Source organism: Acinonyx jubatus, unplaced genomic scaffold, assembly GCF_027475565.1.
Source record: "Acinonyx jubatus isolate Ajub_Pintada_27869175 unplaced genomic scaffold, VMU_Ajub_asm_v1.0 scaffold_74, whole genome shotgun sequence".
Taxonomy (NCBI): Eukaryota; Metazoa; Chordata; class Mammalia; order Carnivora; family Felidae; genus Acinonyx; species Acinonyx jubatus.
Window position 1 is genome coordinate 1 of NW_026463993.1, and position 17,132 is coordinate 17,132.

Here is a 17,132-nt window from a genome sequence, read left to right on the forward strand (position 1 = left end):
ATGGCATTTTAAAATGAAAATTTATACAGGGTTCGGTCACAAACTATCTATATAAGAATCTTTAATTCATCGTTACGACCTACATACGTGGTTAACAATATGTAGTAATGACGCATCATCTTGTGTTCTATGTTTTTCAGTTAATATTCAAAGACACTTTCTAGTTGAATCCAATCATCATAATTACTATTGCTGCATGAAAAATAGGACCCTGACCAACATAATGGCTTTTTCAACAACAAGTTTGCTTCATATGCAGTTCCAAGAACCAAAAAAAAAAGTTACAAAATTCTGAATTTAGAACTGCAAGATGATGTCACAATGCTACCCTTCTTACATTTTTATAGTAATAGGCTGTTAGGCAGAATTATAAATCAATGTCTAAATTGTGTGTTAAGACTTTCTTGATAAATGTTTTTCCTAGTCAGGGATTTCTAATGCAAAGTCTAACCTTTCATCTGATTTTAGTAATACCATATATACAGTGTGAGAAACTACATGTTGATTAAGGAATTAAAAACCACTTAGGCTGCCATTCGTTTACTATAATACAGAGTGTGAAGCTTCACTTGCCTATAATAGATTTTCTACTAGTCAAGTTTTTTTCCATGCATGTAACAATGAATAACTTCTCCAGCATTAATTTTTGTTATTCTCCTACAGTGACCTCCATCTATAAAGATTTTCCTGTGTAAATTCCCATTAAAGGAGATTAGATTAGTATTCATACTGGATGTTCTTGTGCTACCTATGACCAGAGACCAGCTAATGTGTCTTCCTCCTTGATTATAAATATAGGGTTCCTCCAAATGTAGTTTACTCATGTTGTGTAAGGAGAAGTTAAAAATGAAGGCATTTCTGTAATGAATATGACCATGGAACTTCCCCCACCTGAGTCCTCTGGCTGGTTCCACATTAGCGCTGTGGCTGAAGGCACTTCTATGTTCATTCACTAGAATTAGAGTGAGTTCCATTATGGTCTCTAAGATCAGAGCTTATATCAAAGACTTTTCCACATAGATGACATGTTTATGGTTTCTCTCCAGTGTGAGTTTTCTCATGTTTTCTAAGACAAGAGCTTTGAACAAAGGCTTTTCCACATAGATGACATTTATATGGTTTCTCGCCAGTGTGAGTTCTCTCATGTTCTCGAAGATTAGAGCTTTGAACAAAGGCTTTTCCACATAGATGACATGTATATGGTTTCTCTCCAGTGTGAGTTTTCTCATGTTTTCTAAGATTAGAGCTTGTAACAAATGCTTTTCCACACTGATGACATGTATATGGTTTCTCGTCAGGGAGAGTTTTCTCGTGTTTTCTAAGACAAGAGCATTCAACACAGGCTTTTCCACATAGATGACAAGTATAGGATTCCCCTCCAGTGTGAGTTTTCTCGTGTTTTCTAAGATCAGAGCTCGTAACAAAGGCTTTTCCACACTGATGACACGTACATGGTTTCTCACCAGGCTGAGTTTCCTCGTGTTTTCTAAGACAAGAGCTTTGAACAAAAGATTTTCCAAACAGATAACCTGTATATGATTGCCCTCCAGTGTGAGTTTTCTCATGTTTTCCAAGATCAGAGCTTGTAACAAAGGCTTTTCCACACTGATGACATTTATATGGTTTCTCTCCAGTGTGAGTTTTCTCGTGTTTTCTAAGACAAGAACTTTGAACAAAGGATTTTCCACATAGATGACATTTATATGGTTTCTCTCCAGTATGAGTTCTCTCATGTTTTCTAAGACAAGAGCTTTGAACAAAAGCTTTTCCACATAGATGACATTTGTATGGTTTCTCTCCACTGTGAGTTCTCTCATGTTCTCGAAGATTAGACCTTGTAACGAAGCCTTTTCCACATAGAGGACATGTGTATGGTTTCTCTCCAGTGTGAATTCTCTGATGTTGTTTAAGGGAACTACGAACAAAGGCTTTCCCACATAGATGACATTCATAAGGCTTCTCTCCAGTATGAATTCGCTTATGTCTAGTTAAAGATGAAAAATACCTGAAGCGCCTCCCACACTGATTACAAGCAAATGGATTCTCTCCTGTGTGACTTATTTTATGGGTATGAAGGTTGGCGTTTCGGGTGAAGTGTTTTCCACATTCATTGCATCTATAGAGTTTCTGTCTAGTGTGAGTTAAGACATGTTGCGTCAATGTGTAGGTGTGAATGAAAACTTCATACCCACTATATACAGAGAGGTCTTCTCCTGCATGACGTTTCTGCTGTTGGGAAAGAGATGAGAGACTGTTATAGGACTTCTCCCAAACATGCATACACCCAGTTCTCTACCTATGAATTCCAGGCTGGCCATTCAGTGGTAATCTTCAACTGAAACCTTCCCCAGATCACTTACATGCACATGGGATGTTCATCACTGACATGCACAAACATTTTTACCCTTGGTAGCATCTTTATTGGAGGGCTGAGTGTTTCTGAAGATATCATTATGTGTCATGCCAATAAACCACGGTTATGCAATTATCCATTTCTCAGAACAATTATAGCTTAAATCCAGGCTAATTTCTTCCCCAGATTTAAATTGTCAATCACATTCTGTGAGAAGGTACTTATACTAATTGTTATATGATTCTACAACTGATGACTTAAGCTCCACCCAGGTCTTTGAACATGAATAGGCAAGGTTCCTCCTCATGACACTTACTATTGTCCAGCAGTTAGGTGGGTCCTTCATGTAGATATCTTGCATAGATATTATTTCTTGCTTGTTATGGCTTTTTTTCATGCCTAAAATAATTGAGGAAAAAAAGAAATAAACCTGAGAAACACCTTGAGTAGACTAGGGGAATTAAAGTGTTGACAAGCTCACAAGACCAGGTAAGCGCACATGACCAAATAATGTGAAATTGAGGAAAATACTGGTGAATAGACATACATTTTAGAATAGTATCAATTAGAACAAAACTCAATGTTTAAGTTAAAGAAAAATAAAATAATGATGGGCTGTTGCAGAGAATATCAGAGTGGAAATCCTAAAAGAAGGACACTAGAAATCATGACACAGACCACAATGTGAAATTTCACCTCCAACGAGGACAGGAACATTGCTTGCCTGAGGTGAAATGTAAGTACAGGTACATGAAGAGAAACTGATGTGTGAGAAATAATGACACAATGTGAGGAATGCTGTCTCACTGGCCACTCACAGTTTCTGAAGCTGTCGTTCACTCAAGGAAATCTGCACTGACATCAATAAGACCCTGCTTACTCACTAGCCTTCTCACATTGAGCGCATGTCTGCAGCTCACCTGGACTCCAGCCTTGGGGAGGTCCTCTTTCTTCCCTCCACAGCTCCCCTCTTTGCTCCCACGGGGAGATCACATCTGATCTGAAGAAATGACACCCTATATCAATGGAGAATGGTATGTGAATTTGCAGTTCCGTGCTGAGACCAGCACCTGATATTCTACTGTACAGGCAGCTGAGGAAGAACGTGAGTGTGGAAGAACAGCCCAGAGGATAACACCTTGAACACTAAAAACATTGATAAAGGCTCTCAGCCTGACACTGCACCCAAAGACAGTATGATCTCTGGTTGCTGATGCTCCTGCCCAAGCTGAGAGAGAGCAGAAGGCTTAGTGTTTGCATCCAGAAGGAATCAAATGTTCTCACAAGGGGATTAACACTATTTTCAAAGGAATACAATACACATAAGCTCCACCAGAATATTCTGTGGAGTTTTATGTGGAAAGTGATACAATACGTTATATTTTCTACCGTGCTCACCATTCCCACACTGCTTAGGACAGAAAAATATTTAGGATGTTTATTTATTCATTCAAAAAATATGCACTGTATTCCCAGCATTGTTCTGGGTCTTGGAGAAAGTGCAGTAGATACACACTTGTGGCCAAGAATTCTGTATTCAAATTATCATGTAACACACATGATGAAAGTAAAGAAAGTTACAAATTCCATCTAGTATTCAGAAATGCTACAAAAGAATATGAATTAGGGCAGACAGCTATATTAGAATATGTGGAAGCTCTCCTGGATACAAGGTTAATAAACAAAAAGATGGATAGATGTATGGAAGGATGGATGAATGAACAGATGTGACCGACTCACCCACAGAGACCAGATGACTAATGTTTTCCAGCGTCACATCTCTGTACAGCGTTCTCTGGGATGTGTCCATCAGGGCCCACTCTTCCTGGGTAAAGTCTACAGCTACATCTTTGTAGGTCACAGATTCCTAAAATATCAGATATTGTTTCAATAGGGCCAGGCTGAACAATCCCTAGGGGGCAGCTGTCAACATGATAGTGATAGCAGATGGGGGAGCTGTATGTATAGAAAACTGACTCCATTTGTGGTTCAAATCAAATGTTCCTACTGTGCCGATCTACCTTCTGCCCTTCAGACACATTCAAATGGAAATACACACACAATTACTTTATCATAAAGGAATGTCAATAGGAAATAACCTGGAAATTTTCCAGTAAGCTGGCAATTTTGATGTCCTGGGTGGCGATTATAACCTAGGTTAAATAGTAAATAGGAGTGAGAAGCACCTGGCTGGCTCAGTTGGAAGAGCATGTGACTCTTGGCCTCAGGATCATGAGTTTGCGCCCATGCTCGCTGTAGAAATTACTCAAAAAAGAAAAAAATATATCTGTGTGTATATGTATATGTGTGTGTATACACACACACACACACACACACACACACACACATACACACGCAGATATACATACACACACACATATATATATACGTAGTGGTACTGAGAGTTCCAATGAGCTAATGTGCAGATGCTTCTTTTACAGCAAACACTTCATACGTACAAGTGTAGGTATATAAACATTAAAGGTAGACACCTATGAAGCAATGCCCAGCATTCTGCAGGATGAACCACTCTCATGCAGAACTTGAGGTCAGCAAGTCGCACCTCTCATGTTACAAACTCACTTGTTCTTTATAAGGTATCAGGGCAGACAGGTCCTGCGGTCCGGTTAGGGGCTCCTGAGATGGCTCGTCTGAAGGACGGCCCCACAGTGATCTCTCCTGCAGTGAGCTCTCCATTCTTAACAACAATGATGACTGCATCAATCTTCCGTATGGTAATCCTGTTTTTTCTGTTGAAAGGCAATAGAATCCTCTCGATTACTTGTAGCCTCTCTAATCCTTCTAAAATTGCAACAGGATTCTAAATTTGACTCTAGTTTTACCCACATTCTGCCAAATACAGAGTTAATTTTTTGAAAAATACTCCCTAGGCACTGTTTTCAGATTTCCGTTTTTAAAAAGTTTAATTATAACGAGGGAAAATGGGTGAAAAGGGATAAGGGTAGTAAAGAGGATTTAGTCATCCTTGGAAGTTTCCAGATTAGTCAAGTGTATGTTACCAAACCTTTAGTAAGCTTAAAACTGAGGGGAAAAGAAATGATGGCTGATTTCCTCTCTCATACAAATGTTTCTTGTACTCTCTCGAAAACTGCAGAGCTGACCTGCTCAAAGGCCCGCCTCCTCAGTGGAGAGTAAACTGCTGGTCTTGCTCATCTCTATCACCTGTCACCATGTGCCGAGGTCACTGCAGCCACTACCATGGCCCACGGGTAAATCACCCACCAACCAAGCCCATACACTGCATGAGGAAGGAAAACTCTGCATATTTCTTTTCTGCAAGGACATCCTTAAGGAGCACGAGATGCACTGGTGTAAATGCTGGGAAGGAGACTTCTTCCTGATCCATCCCTGACCAACAAAAAGTATCCGCGCGTCCTGGCAACAATGAACTAGAACCCAGACCCTTGAAAACTGCCTGGATGCACTTAGAAGACTTGGGCCAAGAGAAGCCTTCCCAGCCACAGGCAACAGAGGCATCATTCAGGAGAAGGATCGCATATCCACCCACCTGCAGTTGCATCATCAAGGGTTCGGCCACGTCTCTTCCTCCGGATTTCCACTCACAGAGAGTGCAAACCGTATGCAGGAAAAGCTGGGCAAGGAGAGAGAAGCCAAGAGACTCCAGTCTTACCCACAATTCCCAGACCCCCGGTCATGAATCCCTGATGTGCCTGCATGCAACCCCCCAGCTCCCCCTACAAGAACACGCCACATGCCCTGAGACAATTGCGGGAGCTCTCACTTCTGCTTGGATCAGAAGTGGCAAGGCTTTGGCTACTGCTGCTCGTCAATAAGATAGGAATATTCTTTTTTATTTTCATACGAGGCAATGAAAATCATTGTTTCTAAGTTAACTGCCAACTTTTTCATAGGGATATTTAATTCCCTCCCTGAACCCCAAACCTAAAAGTGCCTGACTTAGAAAATGTACAATGCAGAGGTTTTGTTTTATGAGGGAATATATTTGTTCAATCTGACATTTTAGTAAAGTTGTAACTGGAATATTGTCGTATATTAACATCACCACAAATGACACCCCAGCATTTCATAAATCGTATATTTAAACATATTGGTAAAGTCTGAATTCTTACCAAAATTTTGTTTGTACTTAAATGTATTTCACAGAAAAATGATATTGTGTCACAAACAAAAGCAGACATAACTCACCTCCTTACACCTGGAGTCCAAAAAATAAGGAAGACAAATTCAAAGCTTAATAATAGGACTCTCTGCTTGGAAACTTAAGAACATTCACTTAACTAATCCTCAGAATAGATCCTGCTGTTTTCGGTACAGTCACTGTTATGGACCGGATGGCAGTGTCCCCTCCAGCCTCACCCAAGTCCGTATGTCAAAGCCCTAATTCCCCATGTGATGGTACCTGGAGGTGGGGCGTTTTGAGAGGTAATTAGGTTTAGATGAGGTCTTGAGAGGAGGTCCCCGAAGAAGGGACTGGAGTAATTCTTAGAGGAACACACCACAGCTCTCTCTCTCTACCAAGTTAGGACCCAGTGAGAGGGCAGGCACATCAAGGATACTGAATCTGCTGACACCTTGGTCTTGGGAGTTCCCAGGCTCCAGAACTGTGAAAAACAAATGTCGGTTGTTTAAGCCACCAATGTGTGCTATTTTATTATTGCAGCCCAGAATGACATGGACACATGACACAGTTTCAGGAAACTTTAGCAAGATGAGGAAAGTACATGGCTAAGGAATGATACAGCTAGGATTTCAGTTGTGTTCTGTTTCCCAAACTCAGATTTCTAAACATGGTCCTCTTAAGTGGTATAGTCCCCTGCCAGGTCTTACCAGGAATGCCCTGTCAGATGAAGAACCGGAGATCCCTCCAGCAATCAGAGCCTCTCCCTTTCCAGCTCATCCACTGACACCACTTAAAGTCTATCAGCCCCTAATTCCATCCCTTTTACTGCCCACCTCAATCCCCATGCACTCTTTTCTGCATGCATGCAGGATAGAACAAAAAAAAAAAGCAACTTTATTCCAACTGCATACACGGGACCTATCCCAATGCCTGGTTACATGGCTCGTGCTCAGTAACATCTGAGACAAAAAAGCATATTTTGTTAGTTCCACCTTCTTACCTCCCTTATAGGTCCATTTCTTCCACCCACTTACCGACCAACACCCTGTGACAGACAACAGTCATGGATTTCTCAAAATCTAAAAATTCGTATAAATAGTTTTCTTCACCCCAACAACTAATGTTCTGACATTGCCTGGGTGTCCAAGGATTCAGTTCATTCTGACACCATCTTCCTGGAGTCAGCATCAGATCCCACAAGTTCAAAGACTTAGCCCCATGAGACTTCCTCTACTTCAGATGCCAACCATAAATGTAGTGCCCAGACTGCCCACATTTTCTGCCGAGAGCATTGTGGATTCAAGGGTTCCCACAATCCCTCAAATTGCTTGGCAATTTTCTAGAATGACTCCTAGAATTTAGGAAAACACTTTACTCAGTTTTACTGGTTTATTACAAGGATGAACAGTCAGATGAAGAGGTACACGGGGTGAGGTCCAGAAGGGTCCCCAGGGCAGGATCCATCAGTCCCCATGGAAGTGGGCAGGATTACCCTCCAGCAGATGGAAGCTCTCACCAGCCTGGAGGTTGGTCTCCAGTGTTCAAGAGTGATTCTAGAGCTCAACCTCCAGCAACCACTCCCCTCTCCAGAGGCTGCTGGGTGGGGCTAATATCACTTACAAGCACAAATTTCATTCCTAACACTCTCCAGCTTTAACTTCTTCCCTGCTTTCTCACTGGCCTTACAAGTAGGACCTTTAGACCTGCCATCATCTTCAGAAATCCACTAGCCTGCCTCCCCGTCCAGTCCACCCAACTCACCTGACTGTAGTTTGCTCTCAGTCCCTGGGACACAAATGGTTTGGCTTCTTTCAGCAATTTTACACAAGTTCTGTTACCAGGGGAGGGGGGAAAGTCTCTAATAGTGCTCCTGCCTACCTCCATGGGGAGTCCTAAGGCTTTGCTCAAATAAGTTTTTAGGAAACTGACTAAAACATCTGTATTTTCTACAAGTTTTCCTAAAAGATATATCCTTTGAGATTCTGTACACAAAGTTTTCTTGTTTTTTAAAAATTTCTTTAAATGATCTCTTCTAAATGAGCCCTTAAACAACGCAGGATCTGACCACGTGTCCTTTTTACTCTCTAATAGAGCTCCACTCTCTGTGTGGCACAAGCCTGGTCCACAGTCCCCTACCGCAGACACTCCTTTCTGATGAGCAGAAGCCCTCATTGCCTCAAGGATGGTGCAGTGTGACGAGGCTGGCAAGACAGGAACGTGTCAGAAAACCAGGGAAACAAGAACCTGATTACCTTAAATTCCCGCTGTAAAAATAATGCTCCCTTTTGAGAGTTACTATAGGTTCACTTTTATATTTGATACAAACACATTAAGAAGAAAAAAGGGACAAACTGTTCTCTTGGGAACCAAATGCCTGTGCCTGAAATGAAAATACATTGCCTGCGTTTTCTTCACAAGTAATTTATTCTTTTATATATGAAGACAGATCCTAAGACGTATATACTGTTTCGTATTATTCAAAAATAGTTGAAACACATCCTATGTATGGGAAAATGAACATTGAAGGTATAATTTATTCATGGAACCTATCATATTTTGTGCGTGTAGAGCATGGCAGTCGGTAGGATGTCAACTAAATCTGACTTGGAGAAGAGGAAGGGTCTGCTCTAGGATTTCATTTGCTTGCCTGGAGATGAAGAGGAGGGGGCTGCTGAAGGCGGTGGCCTGGGCCCAGAAGAATATAGAACCTCTTCTCCTCCAGGTCTTAACTACAGGCAGGCACACTTTGTTGTATTGTGCTTTACAGATACTGCTTTTTACAAAGGTGTGTGGCAACGCCATGTTGATCGGTGCCATTTTTCCAAGGGCAATTGCTCACATTATCTCTGTGTCACGTTTTGGGAATTCTCACAATATTTAAAACATTTTCATTATCATATTTGTTACTGTGGTCTGTGTTCAGTGATCTTTGATGTTACTATTGCAATTGTTTTGGGGTGCCACGAGCTGTGCCCATAGGTGTGGGCTACCTTAATCAGTAAGTGTTGCGTGTATTCTGATTGCTCCACCTACCAGCTGTCCCTCTTCTCCTCTCCTTGGATCTCTTTTCCATGAGACAGCCGTACACCGGCCTCCTAAGTGTTCAAGGTCTGTCACGTTAAATCAAGAGCTAGAAATGAATGAGCTTCGTGAGAAAGGCATGCTGAAAGCAGAGACAGGCTGAAAGCTAGGTGTCTTGTGCCAAAAGGTCAGCCAAGCTGTGAATGCAAAGGAAGAGTCCTTGAAGGAAATTAAAAGTGCAAGTCCAGTGGACACATGGGTGATAAGAATGTGAAGTGAGGGGAGCCTGGGTGGCTCAGTCGGGTAAGCGTCCGACATCGGCTCAGGTCACGATCTCACGGTTCATGGGATCCGGCCCCGTGTCGGGCTCTGTGCTGACAGCTCAGAGTCTGGAGCCTGCTTAGGATTTTGTGTGTGTGTGCCTCTCTCTGCTCCTCCTCTGCTCTTGCTCTGTCTCTATCTCAAAAATAAATACACATTAAAAAAAAGAAAGTGAACTGAAACAGACCTATTGTAGATATGGAGAAGGTTTGTGTGGTCTGTATAGAAGGTCACCATTCCCTTAAGCCAAAGCCTAATCCAGAGCAAGGCCCTGACTGTCTTCAATTAATTCTCTGAAGGATGAGGGAGGTGAAGAAACCTCAGAAAAACACCTGATGCGAGCAGAGGATGGTTGGTGGGAGTAAGGAAAAGAAGTCGCCTCCATAACATAAACTGCAAGGTGAGGCAGCGAGTGTTGATACAGAAGCTGCAGCCAGTTATCCAGAAGATCTGGCTGAGACAATTCATGCTGGTGGGTGTACTGACCAACAGCTTTTAAGTTGGAAAATCTACTGGAAGCCTTCTGTCGGAAGAAGATGCCATCCAGGACTTTCATAGCCAGAGAGAAGTCAGTGGTCTTGTTAGGAGCTAAGGCGGCTGGTGACTAAGTTGAAGCCAATGCCCATGTACCATCCTGAAAATCCTGGGGCCCTTAAGAATTATACTAAGTCTACCCTGGCTGAGGTCCATCAACAGACAAGAAAGGCTGGATGATAGCGCATCTCTTTACAACGTAGTTTCCTGAGTATTTAAGCCCACTGTTGAGACCTACTGCTCAGAAAAAAAATCCTTTTCAAAATATCACTGCTCATTGACAATGCATTTGGTCACCCAAGAGCTCTGATGGAAATGGACAATAAGATTACTGTAGTTTTCATGCCTGCTAACACGACATCCATTCTGCAGAATGGCAGGGGCACTGGGGTCAGACATATGGATTCAAGACCCAGAATGTTGATAAATTATACAGGAATAAAAACTTACAAAGATCTCTATAAGAAAAAAAATCCAAAAACAGAACAGTTTCCCCTCTTTAACTTGTAGGCACACTTTTTTTTTTTTGTTAATGTGTATTTATTTGTGAAAGAGAGAGAAAGAGAGAGGGCGGGCAGGGAGAGAGGGAGACACAGAATTGGAAGAGGCTCCAGGCTCCGAGTGGTCAGCACACAGCCCAACATGGGGTTTGAACCCGCAGACTGTGAGATCATGACCTGAGCTGAAGTCAGACACTTAACTGGCTTAGCCACCCAGCCAACTGGGCCCCAAGGCACAGTTGTAAATATGGCATAGTTGAATAAATCCTGAAAATATTTGTTGTTAGAAAACAAAAGTTGTTTTAAAAACATGTGTTCAGAGAATGTGGTTCTGAGAAAGTAGAGAAATGATAGTGGCAATCATTCATGAGGAGATCAGAGGAAGAGTCATACAGAGAAAAACAGACAAGTGCAAATGCCCGAGGTGGGACAAGCCAAACAGGACTGTGAATTAGCAAGTGGGTGTAGGCACTGGGATAGAGAGTCACAGTAACACCCCTTGGGTGACAGGTAAAAGGTAAGTTTTAATATTTATTAAATACCATTTGTTTTGTGCTGTTTTCATCACTGGCAAAAAGTATTAGAATCAGTTTGTGTAATTTTTAGGAAACAAAAGACAATATGGAAGCTTGTTTTGAAAGGAAAATGGATAGAAGCATTAATATACAATTACTGAGACAGAGCTCCTTATATGCCTGGTTGGCATTTATCCCAATACAATGATACCTGAGGCAGTGTGGAGAAGGCAGGCACTAATCTTAAAGTTAAAAGACTGAGATACTTAAATTGGGTCTGATAGTTGGCTTCCTAGTGCTGGTTCCTTCTATCCCTTTTACTATTATTATTATTATTATTATTATTATTATTATTATTACTATTTAATGGTTTGTTTATTTTGAGAGAGAGAGAGTGGGACCAGGGTAAGGGTAGAGACACAGAATCCAAAGCAGGCTCCAGGGTCCAAGCTGTCAGCACAGAGCCCAACATGGGGCTCATACTCTCGAACCATGAGATCTTGACCTGAATCAAAGTGGCATGCTCACTTGACTGAGCCACCCAGGAGCCCGTGGTTCCTTCTGCCCTTTAACTTAGCAGTGCAAGATAATTAATGTTTATCAGACAGAACATGAGCAGCGTTCAACCTGGAAAACAATAAGAGAATATCAAATCCCTAGGCTCTGCCCTGTTGATATATGATTCCCAAAGATTTCCCAGGATATCCTAGTTCTTATGTTGCAATGTTTTATGCATCTTTGATATCTACGGGGCTTCTAATGGAAAAGGCAAGCTTCCTTGATGGAAGCTCAATAGGACTGAGAGACAGCTGCTATGTCCAGGTGTCAGGAAGAGGCAGAGTGGCTCAAGGTTTCAATACAGGAGTGGTGGGTCATTTGAAGTTCTGACATCCTGATTTTTGTCTCAGTTATGCAGTCGAGTGTTAACATTCAGTCACAGGACAATGGTCATTCAGGTGAGAGAGGAGATGCTGTCTTCAACCTATCAGGTTCAGTCATCCTTTTGAGTCTTTAAAGATCACCAATGTGATTTGTCATGTGTTGAGTCAGCTGACATCACTCATCATTGTTCTCCATGCCATTAAAGCATCAATAATCCCCAGGCCTGACCAGCTACTACATTTCAGCAAACGCTACCAGTGGTTTGTGTGTGTATGCTCTGTAGCCATGTGTTCAGAGCTCTTTCTTCAGAGAGTTTTGATAACATGCAGACTCACACATGAAAAAGCCAATGCAGAAGTCAAAATTCACATAGTTATGTGAAATAATTTTTTAAAAAGTTTGTAACATTTATTTATTTTTGAGAGACAGAGTGAGAGTGGGGGAGGGGCAGAGAGAGAGGGAGACAGAATTGGAAGCAGGCTCCAGGCTCTGAGCTGTCAGCAGAGTCCGATGCAGGACTTGAACTTGTGAACCACGAGATCATGACCTGATCCAAAGTCACACACTCAACCAACTGAGCTACCCAGGTGCCCTGTGAAATAATTTGTAACCTTAATGAAAAGTGCTTTAAGAATATTTCCATTATAATAAACAATACTTATTCATGTAGGGTGGAATTTTCTCCTGGAAAAAAAGGGACACAAGATAACGGAGACTCAAAGACATTGTGTATACAGTTTGCTTTACTCAAGATACCTACCTTATGGGCTCAGCTTCTCATAGGGATATGTGTTCCACATAGACCCAAGAAAACTCACTCCATCTAATGTGGAGACTCTCAAGTACATATGTAAACACCTAAACATTGAAGATTTGACGGAGAAGGTGGTTTGCAGGCTGGATGGGTCACAGACAGAATTCTATCACTGGACTCCTAGATAAGCAGAGAGGGATAAAGAAAAGCAAACAGAGAGTCCAACTGTCAAGGCCACTTAGCTACCAATGGTGTAAAGTCCTGGCTGCTTAATCAGAGTCCACTTCCCAGCAGGTCTGAGTGGAGTAAGCTGAGCTCAGGGGAATGGAGATTTGGAGACTTGGAGGAGCACTGGGTCCCCTTTTTTAAGGAACTCCATAGTGGTTACTGTTCTGTTACCTAAAAGAAATATATCTTCCAAATTCTGAATTGATTTGAGTTCAAATACTAATATTAAATCAACTTAAAATTGTTTTGAGAAAGAGGGCACCTGGGTGGCTCAGTTGGTTAAGCATCTGACTTCGGGTCAGGTCATGATCTCATGTTTCCTGAGGTTAAGCCCCACGTTGGGCTCTCTGATGTCAGCATGGAGCCTGCTTCGCATCCTGTCTTTCTTTCTCTCTGTCCCTCCCCTGTGGCTCACTCTCAAAAATAAACATTAAAACAATTAAAAAAAAAGTTTTAAGAAAGCCAGAAGAGTGTCTTCTCTTGTAAATAATCTTTGAGAAGTTATGCAGCATGAGTGGTTGGGATCAGGTATTGCCAAATCCCAACCAGGATCACATTTTCCAAAGGAAATATAAAAAAGAGATGTTAACGCTTTCATGTTAAACTTTCATGTTAAAGTTTATGAAGTGTACATTGGGGCATGTGGGGGGGCTCAGTGGTTTGAGCATCCAAGTCCTGATTTCTTGGCTCAGATCATGATCTCACAGTTCATGATGAGTTCGAGACCCATATTGGGTTCTGTGCTGACATAGCAGAGCCTACGTGGGATTCTGTTTCCCTCTCTCTGCTCATGCTCTCTCTCAAAATAAATAAATAAAAACTTTAAAAAGGTATAAATGAAACTACTGAAATTTGAAAATCTAATTTCCTTACTGATTTTTAATGCTTATGGTGTGAAACCTAGTAATAGGAAACCTCCCTAAAATGGAGTGGGCAGATGTGGCAGGGAAAACTTTGACACCCTAGAACACACAGTCAATTGCAGACCCAACAGGAAGAGGGACTGGACCCTTCCGGGACTTGGCCTTGCACGTGGATACTACTCAACAAGTCCAGCAGGAGGAACAGACATTTTCCTCAGCCCCCAGAACAACAGTTCAGCCAGTGAGAAGCCACCACACTTCAAACTCTCAGTTTACTCCAATGGACTTTTAGTTCACAGCAACCTTCCCAAATTACCCCTTTTCTCCTTAAAAAAGCAAGTCTCCCCTTGGTTCCCATGCTTCCCTACAGTTTTTCTAAAGCCTGTTTGTCCAGGATTGCAATTCTCTTTTATTCATTCCCAAATAACCCCATCAGTTGCTGCTAAAATAACAGGCAGTTCTACTTTTTTTTTTTTTTTTTTTAAGACAGAGGGAGAAAGAGAGCGAGGGAGCATTCGCTCTCGCGCAGGGTAGGGTAGAGGGGCACAGGGAAAGAGAGAATCCAAGCAATCTCCACGCTCATCGTGGAGCCTGATCTGCGGCTAAATCCCATGACCCTAGTAGCATCAAGGCCTGAGCTGAAATCCAGGGGTCCGACACTCACTGACTGAGCCACCCAGGTGCCCCGTGGCAATTTTGTTTTTAAGGTTAACAATGGCAAACAAGAAACATCCCTCAGATATCCAATGTCCTCACATATTGAAAAATTACTTTTTCATTAATTGAAAGCAAAATACGCTTCCTAAATGGTACCAATTATACAAGCCTCATTCATTATCCCAACGACTTAAAACATTAAAATAAAAACAGTGACTAGAATATCTATACACCTCGGGGCGCCTGGGTGGTTCAGAGGGTTGAGCATCAGACTCTTGACTTTGACTTAGGTCATCATCCCGGGGTCTAGCATACAGAGCTGCATAGTTGGGCGCTGGATGTGCAGCCTCCTTGGGATTCTGTCCCTCCCTCTGCCCCTTCCCCGCTTGTACTCTCTAAATACAAGAAAAAGAAAAGAATATCCCATACTTCTAAAAAAAAAAAATCTTCAGATAATTCTGGAAGTCGCCCAAGAAAACGTGAAGCTGCAATACAACGAAGACTTAACGACCCAAGGCGATTCTCGGTGGCAACCACGCTTCTCCCCAAGTCCCGTACACTCAGCCTCCCGCTGAGCACCCTCTGCTCTGGGCCACGTCCAGCCTATCCCGCCGGATCTCCGCCACTAGCATAGACCCTGCCTGCCCTGCTCGGTTCATTATCCCGCGCCAAGTGAGGCCGCCGTGGTCCCGCGAGACCCGCGCTCGCAGCACGGTGTGTCCAGCCAACAGGGGATACACACACACTTGTCACCCTAACGGGGACACATCGGCGCGTTCAGTGCAAGAGGCTCCAGGGCTCGGAGTCTCACCTGGAACTACTCGAAACGGTCATGGCAGTTGGGGAAATAACAGCCAGCTCCCTCGGACCGGAAACACCCCCAAACCGAGAGGAGCAACCCACCTACTGGCGCGTGGGATGGAAGGAGGGGCGGATCCGGAGGGTTGGGCGGAGCGGGGGGTGACCCCTCCCCAACAGCCCGGACGCTCCTCGCCTTCCCAGACCCCGCCCCAATGGGGCCACGTCCAGCACTGGCCTCGCCTCTCAGATGACGTGCCTTTCCCGCTCTTCGCACACCTTCCCTAAGCCCCGCCCCATGCTGGACACGTTTTACCCCGGCCCGGCCCCTTGGCAAACGCTTCTTCCCCGCTCTTTCTCCCTAGGCCCCGCCCCACGCTGGCTACGTCCTACACCCGCCGCCCAGTTCCCCTGCGGTACCCTCCCTGCTTACCTTCCCTGCGACCCGCCCAACGCTGGCCATGTCGGTGGCCGGCGTCGCCCCGCTGCTGACGCCCCGTCCCCGCTCAACTTCACAAGGCCGCGCCCCACGCTGGACAGGTCCTAGGCACGCCCCGCCCCTCCGCTGACGCCCCATTCCCCCTAAACCTCCCTTAGGCCCCTCCTCGCTCTGCCCACCTCTTGCATTGGCTCCGCCCCTCCGCTTGGGTCCCCTTCTGGTCTCTGTTCAACCTCCTTAGTCCCCGCCTCACGCTGCTCACGTCCTCGCCGGCCCTACCCCTCGGCTTTTGTCCCGTTCCCGCTCACCCTCCCTATGCCCCGCCCCACGTTCGTCACGTCCTACAGCAGCCCCGCCCCTCAGTGGACGTCTCCGTCCCCTCCCTCTGCTCACCTCCTTAGGCCCTGTCCCGCGCTAGCCACGCCCCAAGATGGCCCCTTCCTTTAGCTGACGCCCATCCTGGTCTTTGCCCACCTTCCTAAGTCACGCCCCACGCTGGTTACGCCCTGACCGGCCCCGCCCCTCCGCTGACGACTCCTCCTGGTCTCTGCTCACCCTCCCTAGTCCCCGCCCACGCCATGTCCTCCCTCGGACCTGGGTTCTTGCTCTTCACGTTCCCCCCACGCCCTGCTACCCCCGGGGCCGCCGCCTCCGCCCCTGGCCCTGATATTGGCTTGACCCCATTCCTCTCCCAGACCCACCTCCGAGCCATTCTCATCCTCCTGCAGTGAGGCCCTGCCGTCGCCAGGCCTTCCATTCGCGGTCACCTTGTGGGCGAGGCCCCTGGGCCCCGGGCTGGGGGAGGGGACCACCCCGTTGTGTGACACCTCGTGCTGTTCTGTCCCCAAACCTGTTCCCCCGGCCGTACCTGCCAGAGTGTGCCTACATTCCCGATATCCCACTGGAAAGTGAGCTGCTAGGACGTAGACGGCATCCGTTCCGTCGCCGAGTGCCGAGTGGGCGGCGACTTGAGGGAAGAAAGCCCGGGAGGGAGACGCCGGGCGACCGCGAAGGGAGAGTGAGTAAAATGAGCAGCCTAGAGGATGCCACGTGGGGGGTCCTGTGCACTGGGGGAAACGGTCCTAGTGGACCGGAGTGCCCGGGCTCGACCCAGCGGGAACAGCGGAGGGCTGGCAGAGGGGCG

The 17,132-nt window shown here is 44.6% G+C and overlaps 1 protein-coding gene across 10 annotated transcripts; it reads right to left on the reverse strand.

Annotated features, from left to right (window-relative positions):
• Nucleotides 1-44: 44 nt before the first annotated feature.
• Nucleotides 45-17,005, reverse strand: LOC106989236 (zinc finger protein 501-like). Of its 10 annotated transcripts, none has more exons than XM_053213986.1 (9): nt 16,857-17,005; nt 13,010-13,183; nt 6,756-6,957; nt 5,883-5,966; nt 4,937-5,103; nt 4,094-4,220; nt 3,274-3,369; nt 2,670-2,752; nt 45-2,229 (listed from the first exon to the last, which is right to left on the reverse strand). In XM_053213986.1, exons 5-9 carry the CDS (start codon nt 5,072-5,074, stop codon nt 1,030-1,032), a joined length of 1,644 nt encoding a protein of 547 aa, XP_053069961.1. In that variant the 5' UTR covers nt 5,075-5,103; nt 5,883-5,966; nt 6,756-6,957; nt 13,010-13,183; nt 16,857-17,005; the 3' UTR covers nt 45-1,029. The 10 variants fall into 10 exon arrangements, with proteins under 10 accessions (XP_053069961.1, XP_053069959.1, XP_053069960.1 ...); XM_053213984.1 differs by lacking the exon at nt 16,857-17,005 and adding an exon at nt 16,168-16,282; XM_053213985.1 differs by lacking the exon at nt 16,857-17,005 and adding an exon at nt 15,983-16,121.
• Nucleotides 17,006-17,132: the final 127 nt, after the last annotated feature.

Coding starts and splice junctions, on each gene's coding strand:
- LOC106989236 (XM_053213986.1), bottom strand. CDS start 5,074: ATGCAGTCATCATTGTTGTTAAGAATGGAGAGCTCACTGCAGGAGAGA. Junction 4,221..4,936: donor TGATACCTTATAAAGAACAA/GTGAGTTTGTAA, acceptor CTGATATTTTAG/GAATCTGTGACCTACAAAGA. Junction 2,230..2,669: donor CACCTAACTGCTGGACAATA/GTAAGTGTCATG, acceptor CTTTCCCAACAG/CAGAAACGTCATGCAGGAGA.